Source organism: Scylla paramamosain, chromosome 40, assembly GCF_035594125.1.
Source record: "Scylla paramamosain isolate STU-SP2022 chromosome 40, ASM3559412v1, whole genome shotgun sequence".
NCBI classification, from domain to species: domain Eukaryota; kingdom Metazoa; phylum Arthropoda; class Malacostraca; order Decapoda; family Portunidae; genus Scylla; species Scylla paramamosain.
Window position 1 is genome coordinate 4750501 of NC_087190.1, and position 9187 is coordinate 4759687.

The 9187-nt window shown below is 41.4% G+C and overlaps 1 protein-coding gene across 1 annotated transcript in view; it reads left to right on the forward strand.

Moving 5' to 3' along the window:
• The window catches only part of LOC135092742 (uncharacterized), an 11669-nt gene extending 2731 nt beyond the window's left edge, over positions 1–8938 (forward strand). Inside the window, exons 2-5 of the mRNA XM_063991401.1 lie at positions 3904–4088; positions 4911–5088; positions 5695–5810; positions 8345–8938. Coding sequence (XP_063847471.1) covers positions 3904–4088; positions 4911–5088; positions 5695–5810; positions 8345–8545 — 680 coding nt within the window. The 3' untranslated portion in view covers positions 8546–8938. The remainder of the gene's footprint in view (positions 1–3903; positions 4089–4910; positions 5089–5694; positions 5811–8344) is intronic.
• Positions 8939–9187: the final 249 nt, after the last annotated feature.

A 9187-nucleotide genomic window follows, 5' to 3' on the forward strand; every position in this document is an offset into this window, starting at 1 on the left:
TTGTGTTACTCCTTTAGCTCCCGCCACCACACGCCGCGCACTGCACCACGCACAGACTAGTTGACAAATGAAAAGTGACTTCCAGGCCGTATTTTTCCCAAATGCATACCGATTCGTCTGCCTGCTTGGCACTTTCTCTCTCTCTCTCTCTCTCTCTCTCTCTCTCTCTCTCTCTCTCTCTCTCTCTCTCATTGCTATTTCCCATACAAATCTGTATTCACCTTAATCCTAACCTGACCTGACCTAATAACTTGACCAAGACTCCCCTTGACGCACCAGTTGCCGGCCCGCCACCAACATCACGAGTCTCCAGCAATATGTGAGAGCTCCAAGCTGATTGGCTGCCCCATCTCACGTCACGGGCTTTTCTCAGTGCCATTGGTTCACTTCAAACAGGTCACTGAAGGTGTGGCAGAGGGCGGCACTGCACGTGAAACGGTGGCGGGTAAACACGACGCTAGATGGAGCAAGTGACAAGTGTGCTGGATGCGGAGAAATATTTCCCACAAAGTTACAGAGAGAGAGAGAGAGAGAGAGAGAGAGAGAGAGAGAGAGAGAGAGAGAGAGAGAGAGAATTTGCGCGGTACTGACATGTGCGCCCCGCCTGTCTGTTGTGATATTCTAAAAGTGGAGGCGTCACGGGTAATACGCGATCACTAACAATGCTTGGCTAATAACGACCAGTGAACGCTTTGCTGTCTGTCTGTCTGTCTGTCTGTCTGTCTGTTTTCATCCATTCCTCTCCAAGTCCTCACTAATCTTTGCTTCACGAAACCAAGCAGACACGTGTTCTATGGTACTTGTTGACAAAGCAGCAAGACAACATAACAGTTTAATGGATGGAAAAATAGATGAACAGGAAACAAACACTTGCCTCTTCTTCCCTTCCTCTTCTTTCTCGTATTTTCTGTGTTTGTTTCTCATCCCCGCTCCTTTCTTTCGTCTCTGGGTATTCTTGGACTTGTTACCCTCCATTCCTGTCTGCCTGAGTGCTGCAACTGTCCACGTTTCACTAAAATTCACAACAAAACAGAGAAGGGACGGCAGCTCCTTCCCCTTCACGCCATTATGAGACCTTGAGAAGGAGCAGCTGATTACTACGAGCCTAAAATGTTTAACGTCTATTTTTTTCTTTTCTTTTTTGTTCTCTTCCTCACATTGTTCATATACCATTAACTTATTGAGTAGTATCACTATTTTTTTTCGTTCAGTATTTAGGTCTTATTCTTTTTTTTGTTTTTATCCCTGGCTCGTGCGTCATTTCTAAATTATTTAACTTTTCACTCAGTCCACTCTTGTTACGTCACTTGTAAGTTATTTAATTGACCTAAAAAGCTAAATTAATAACAAAACTTATTATTGTACAGTATTTAGCTCTCATTTCCGTTGTTCCTGCTTCGTACATCATTTTCAAATTATCTAATTTTTCATCTTCCTCTATTTTTTCTCATTTGGATCATTTAGATATTATGTCGTCAATTACAATAGCTAAATTAATAATTCCAAACTGTAAATTATATATCTAACTTCTGCTTCATGCTCTATTCCCCTGTTGCCGAGCCTAAACTATCTTTTTATCGTTATCGTTATTAATTTCCGCTTTATTCCTTCGCCTTTCACTGTCTCTCCATGTCACGTAATGTTCTGAAATATTTTGTTCATCATTAATTAAAGCAAATGTCTGACTAGAAAAATTTCCCCCCCCCTCTCTCTATCTCTCTCGTCACCAAGCCTCGTTAATGAGGAGAAAATATGTATAAATTCTCCCCCCCCCTTTTTTTTGTCAATTAGTTTTGATAAAACGAGTAAGAGACACTTTAATTAACTGCACATGCCTTCCCTCAGCCGCCACGCCAATGCTCCTCACACTCCCTTCACTTCACCAGGCAGGGAATTATATACTAGATCATTTGATATTAGAAGCAGCAGCATCCTTCAGTATACACGAGTTTCCCCCTGTCATATCTCTCTCTTTCTCTCTCTCTCTCTCTCTCTCTCTCTCTCTCTCTCTCTCTCTCTCTCTCTCTCTCTCTGATATATATATATATATATATATATATATATATATATATATATATATATATATATATATATATATATATATATATATATATATATATATATATATGCCTGCTTATTTTTCTTTTACTTGTTTTGTTTCTCTTGTTATCCTCTACGTAATAACTTTTTTTTTTCTCCTTTCGTCACTAACATCTCTTCATCCCAATATGAGGGGGGTTGTAGGATCCGGACCTGAAAAAAAAAATTCCTTCTTTTATAATTTTCTGCATTTTTTTTTTTTTCGCTTCTTTTGATGTAAGCAACATTTTGATAAAAAAAAAAATCCCCTTATGTAATGAAGTGTTCCGTCACGAAATTCCACGGCTCCACGCGCCGCGAGACATGTATAAGTTTTTTTTTTTTTTTCCTTTTTTTTCCCCATATTTTTCTGATACCCTTTTTTTTTTTGTAGTCTCCTATGGAAATCTATGGTTCTCTCTCTGCGTACAACATTAAAGAACAGAAAATTTTAGGCCTAAATATATTTCTTGGATTTATATACGAAAAATAAAAATAAATATTTTTTTTTCGTAAATCCAGCAAAGAATCTTTATTTTAAACAGTGAAACACTAGTTTTCACTTAGAAATATGGCGAAATATAACAAAATTCTTCCCCCCCCTTCCCCCCCTGGTAATTAACTGTGAAATCATGAATTGCTTTAGGCCTATGTACAAAACCAATCGTAGTAACTAAATGAAATTATATCTGCTTTTTCAACATATTCTGATGTATATATCATGCGAATTTCAAGTCCCTGGCTGCAGTAGATGAATTATAGTCACCCCTTAAACTTTATGACGATATCTCAAAATGGCGGAGTTTGGCATTTAAAAATGATCTCCTCCGTTGTTATTCCCGTTAACACATACATGAGCTGTTGCAGCTTGTCAATCTATGAGAGGCGAACAAAGTCTGCTATCGATATTTGTTTGGAGTTGATTTTGATTTTTGACAAATATATGAAAGTCAATTTTTTTCTTTTTTTGCTTTTTCATCGAACAAAAGAAAAAAAAAATTATCGTACAAGAAAAACGATAGCAGACATTGTTCAACTACCCTTCCTGATTAAAATGTTTTTTTGGATGAAAGAAATTGGTCAATAAATAACGATGAGATACGACTTGAACACAGGCAATTTAAGATGCGATTAGCGATTTTACAACCTCCCCCCATGAAACTGAATTCCCCAAAATTAATATAAACAGACAGACACACGTGCACAGACACAATAAAAACACAAATCAAAACAGACGGGCAAACTGGTTGAGTGACTGACTGCCTGGTGGACGAGCTGTGGTGATGGTCAACGTATGAAAATGTTCTCAATTCTGTCTTTGCCACTAAAAGGACCACATTCTGAAACAGTTCTGCCCTGCACCGCATCTTTCAAAAGGGTGTGTTTGAAGAATGTTCACACACTCCTAGTGACAGATTTCTGCAAGATTTCTACATTATGAACAGGAGAAACACCCTTTAGAACTTGGCTTACGATCTCTGTCACCTTTGAAAATAGTCGTGAAGCTACACTAGTTTTTTTTTTTTTTTTATGGTCTTAGTGACATTAACAAAATTTCTACATTACGAACAGGAGAAACACTCTTCAGAACAAGGCTAATCATCTCTTTGGCTTTTGAAAATAGTCGTGATTAAGCAACACTAGTTTTTAAGAGTTTTTTTATGGTTCAAGAGACATATTTACAAGATTTCTACATTATGAAGTGGAGAAACACTCTTGAGAACCCTGCTAATCATCTGTGGCCTTGAGAAAATAATCGTGGTGAGAGAGTAGGGCGTTTCAAAATACAGGCTTACTAATACCCACTACCCTACGTACCCACAGAGGCGGAGATGGTGATGGCAAAGGAGGCGGGCACGGGGCTGAGTCAGTGGCCGCGCGGAGGCACCCAGGACGAAGCGGCGCAGAAGCTCCTCAGTAATTTGGTCCTGCGCATGGACGCCATCGAGCACATGCGGGAGGTTCTGGCGCAGCTGCAGCACCTACAGGAGATCCGCGCTGGTGCAAGGGTGAGGAATAGGGAAAGTTTAGGGTGAATATGTGAGAAAGAATATGTGTAAGTGTGAGGAACTAAGAGTGTTTAGGGTGAAAGTGTGAGAAAATTAGTTTATGGTGAATATTTGAGGAAATTAGTGTTTAGGGTGAAATGTGAGGAAATAAGAGTGTTTAGGGTGAAAGGATGAGGAAATAAGAAAGTTCTGTGTTAGAATGTGAGGAAAGTGTTTAGGGTGAAAGGGTGAGGAAAGAAAGAAGTTTTTAGTCAAAGGGTGAAAAGTGAGTGAGAGGATATGAGTGTTTAGGGTGAAATTAAGAGGATATAAGAGTGTCTAGGATGAAAGGATCAAGAAATAAAGAGTGTTTAAGGTGAAAACGTGGAGATAAAAGTGTTTTGGGATGAAAGTGTGAGGAAAGAAGAATGTTTTCCCCACCTAGAAATTTCATGTTTTCATTTTTTCCCCACCAAGAAATTTCATGTCTTTTTCCCCACTAAGGCGTTTCATGTTTTCTTTCTTTTCTTTCACACTCAGAAATTTCATGTTATTTTTTCTCCACTAAGAAATTTTGTCTTTTTTTTACTTCAAAATTTCATGTTTTCCATTTTTTCCCAGCTAGAAATTTCATGTTTTCCTTTTTTCTACATTTTTTTTTCCCGCCTAGATGGAAGTTTCACGTTTTTTTTTATTCCTCCACCTAGAAATTTCATGTTTTTTTTTTTTTCATACCTCGAAATATCATGTTTTTTTTTTTTTTTTCCCACCTAGATATTTCATTTTTCCTTTTTTTTCCCACCTAGAAATTTCACGTTTTTCTTCCCTTTCTGTTTTTCCCAGGTCGGCGGACGGCGCGAGATACAACTGAGGGAGGAGGAGAGGAAGAGGGCAGCGGCGGCGGAGCATGGGGACTGGAGGAAGACGAGCGTGGCGGCGGGAGGCAACCAGAAGAGGAGCGTGAGGAGGAGGCTGAGGCGGGATGACATTGGTGACCTCTTCATGGGGAACGAGAGGGAAGGTAATGATGGTGGTGGTGGTGGTGGTGGTAATGGTGGTTTGTCCAATATCCACGCAGATTTTCATACCTATCCACACTTGTACACAATATGCATTCAAATATTCACACCCTGGCAATTCAGTATCCACAAATATCCACGTCACTGTTCATGCGTGTCCACATATATTTACAGCGATCCACATAAATATCCACGCATTCTCTAATATCTACTTACCCACACTGACTCCCACACTGACACCCACACTAACACCCACACTGACACCCACACAACTACGCTATCAACCTATCAACACATCCACAGTTACCCACACACACCCCACAAACACGTCTTCCTTAACCTAAGCTAACCCAACCTAACTTAATCAAACCTAACCTAACTTAACCTAAGCTAACCTAACTTACCACAAACACACACCTGCCCTTAATCTAACCCAATCTGACATAAGCCTGCCCCTAACTTGACCTAATACACGCCTACCCCTAACCTAACTTTAACAAAACACGCAAACACAAGCTTGCCAACTAACCTAACCTATCCTAAGTTTGCCTCTAACCTAACCTAACCTAACATAAATCTGCCGCTAGCTTACCACGCCCGTTCCGCAGAGTGCCCCGTGCTGTGGTGGATCCTGGAAAGCTGTGGCACGGTGAGCGAGAAGGTCGGGGACGAGGCTCAGGTGTTCCTCCCAGCCTGCATTAAACACGAGATTTGCTACGTGTGTGTGAGTATTCCCCCGTGTGTGTGTGTGTGTGTGTGTGTGTGTGTGTGTGTGTGTGTGTGTTGTGTGTGACAGGGAGGGATATTGTGTGTTGTGTGTATGAGGTGGACAGCATTGTGTGTGTGTGTTCGTGTGTGTGTGTGTGTGTTTATGTAGGAAGGACACTGGCCAAGGGCAACAAAAATCCAACAAAAAAAATGCCCACTGAAATGCCAGTCCCATAAAAGGGTCAAAGCAGTAGTCAAAAATTGATGAATAAGTGTCTTGAAACCTCCCTGTTGAAGGAATTCAAGTCATAGGAAGGTGGAAATACAGAAGCAGGCAGGGAGTTCCAGAGTTTACCAGAGAAAGGGATGAATGATTGAGAATACTGGTTAACTCTTCCGTTAGAGAGGTGGACAGAATAGGGGTGAGAGAAAGAAGAAAGTCTTGTGCAGCGAGGCCGCGGGAGGAGGGGAGGCATGCAGTTAGCGAGATCAGTTAGGATGAAAATAGCGGTAGAAGACAGTTAGAGATGCAACATTGCGACGGTGAGAGAGAGGCTGAAGACAGTCAGTTAGAGGAGAGGAGTTGATGAGACGAAAAACTTTTGATTCCACCCTGTCTAGATGAGCAGTATGAGTGGAACCCCCCAGACATGTGAAGCATACTCCATACATGGACGGATAAGGCCCTTGTACAGAGTTAGCTGCTGGGGGGAGTGAGAAAAACTGGCGGAGACGTCTCAGAACACCTAACTTCACAGAAGCTGTTTTAGCTAGAGATGAGATGTGAAGTTTCCAGTTCAGATTATAAGTAAAGGACAGACCGAGGATGTTCATTGTAGAAGAGGGGGACAGTTGAGTGTCATTGAAGAGGAGGGGATAGTTGTCTGGAAGGTTGTGTCGAGTTGATAGATGGAGGAATTGAGTTTTTGAGGCATTGAACAATACCAAGTTTGCTCTGCCCCAATCAGAAATTTTAGAAAGATCAGAAGTCAGGCGTTGTGTGGCTTCCCTGCGTGAAATGTTTACCTCCTGAAGGGTTGGACGTCTATGAAAAGACGTGGAAAAGTGCAGGGTGGTATCATTAGCGTAGGAGTGGATAGGACAAGAAGTTTGGTTTAGAAGATCATGTGTGTGTGTGTGTGTGTGTGTGTGTGTGTGTGTGTGTGTGTGTGTGTGTGTGTGTGTGTGTGTGTGTGTGTTGTGTGTTGTGTGTGACAGGGAGGGATATTGTGTGTTGTGTGTATGAGGTGGACAGCATTGTGTGTGTGTGTGTGTGTGTGTGTGTGTGTGTGTGTGTGTGTGTAATCACGTTCTTATTTTTGTTTTCTTTCCTTTGCTAGCGTGTTTTGTTGTTTGTGTTCCGTTTCATCGAATCATTCATTATTGTTGTTCTCATGACTATAAAAATCGAGACATGTTGTTAATCTCCCACAAAAAAAACAAAAAAACATCTTTAAAAACCCATAATTTCAACTGGAGCCTTTTGCAAGTAGTGGAGGTGTGGGGAGAACTGTCTCAGAATGCCTCCCCCGACCTCCTTCTCTTCAACTAACCGGGTATTTTCCGTGTCATTAACGTAAAAACCTTGTTAATCTATCATTGGAACCATAAAAATATCCTTAGAAACCCATGTAACTTAACTGGAACCATAAAAAACTTCCTTAGAAACTCGTGTAACTTAACTGCACCCCTAAAAACTTCCTTAGAAACTCGTGTAACTTAACTGCACCCCTAAAAACTTCCTTAGAAACTCGTGTAACTTAACTAGAACCATAAAAGCATCCTTAATAATCCGTGTAAATTAACTACAACCATAAAAACTTCCTTAGAAACCCGTGTAACTCTAACTAGGGCCTGTAGCAAATTGTGGAGGTGCGGCAGGAGTGTTTCAGGGTGCGGTCTCTTACCTTGATCTTGATCTTGATGCTACAGGTGGCTCGGGATTACTCCTGAACCAGGCCTTCATAACGGCAACTCCTGTAAGGAAGCTGGCGGGGGGGGGGTGAAGAAAAAAAAAACAGCAAACAGAAAAACAGGCATCATCTTTCATACCACCCATCGCTACATCTAGCACTCCACATTTTCTCCAGGAATTCCTTCACAGCCTCAATCATCCTTTCATTGGTCTCCCCACACAGTCCCAGCAGCAACACCATCCATTCCCTTCCTGTCTTCACTCTAGCATGCCCCAATTCCCTCAGCACCACTTGCATCATCTCATTCCTGTCTCTGGCATACTTCACACACTCCAGCACCACATGCTCCACCGTCTCATCCTCTCCCATGTCACACATCTGGCACACTTTGCTGCGGGACTCAGACCATCTGTAACTCCTTGCGTTCACATCCATACACTGTGCCCTCGCTCTGAAGAGAAGATCACCGCCCAGGCTTCCCTTATACCACTTTTCATACATTGGGGCATCTTTCTCTGTATACCACACCAGAGTACTCTTTTGTTCCATCTTATTCTTCCATTCACTCAGTCCCACATGTTTCACTACTCTGTCTCACTCTTCCACTTTCTTACATCGTCTCTCTCCTCCGCAGGGCGCCAGTCAGGGCATCAGCGGGCACGAGTGTGACGCGGTACTGTCCTCTGCCCTGGAAGCGTCCTGCCCCACACGCTCCCTGGACTGTCTGGCCGCGGCTGGCTCCACCTTCACCGCCCTCAGCCGCCCCGCAGCCTACGACCCTGCAGGCAGTTGCGCTAACGACCCCTGCGTCATACACTTTCTGGAGGCTCGCTGAGGTGGTTTGGTGTGCAACTAACCTACGTAATTGCTATAGATAACTACCTAACTATGTAACTAACTACTCGTAACTACTGTGTGGTGTGTTGTCTGTTTTAGCTAATTGACTGACTGACGGACTGACTGACTATTACTACTTCTGCTACTTCTGCTGCTACTATTGGACGGTGCTAGACTAACTAAACAAAGAAAACGGAAAGGTGTCGCTAACCAACCAATCACAGAAGAGAAGAGGCGAGTGTCGGAGCCCACCAACCAATGGGAGGGGTCCTGCTGCGGACCCTGGCGAAGGAGATTAGTTGACTGACTGACTGATAACAAACCAGAAGGTAACAGAAGAAGAAGAAGGAGGAGAAATAGGAGAAAATAGGAAGAAATTAAAAGAAATAAATAAGAATTGAGAAGAGAAAAGAACAATTAACATAATAATAATTAACTTCAGCATAATAATGATAATGATAATAATAATATAATAATAATAACAATAACAATAATAATAATAATAATAATAATAATAATAATAATAATAGTAATAATAATAATAATAATAATAACAATAACAATAATAATAATGATAATAATAATAATATCGTATGACATCTGCATATGTTATACTAGATGTTATTAAGTTCTTATGATA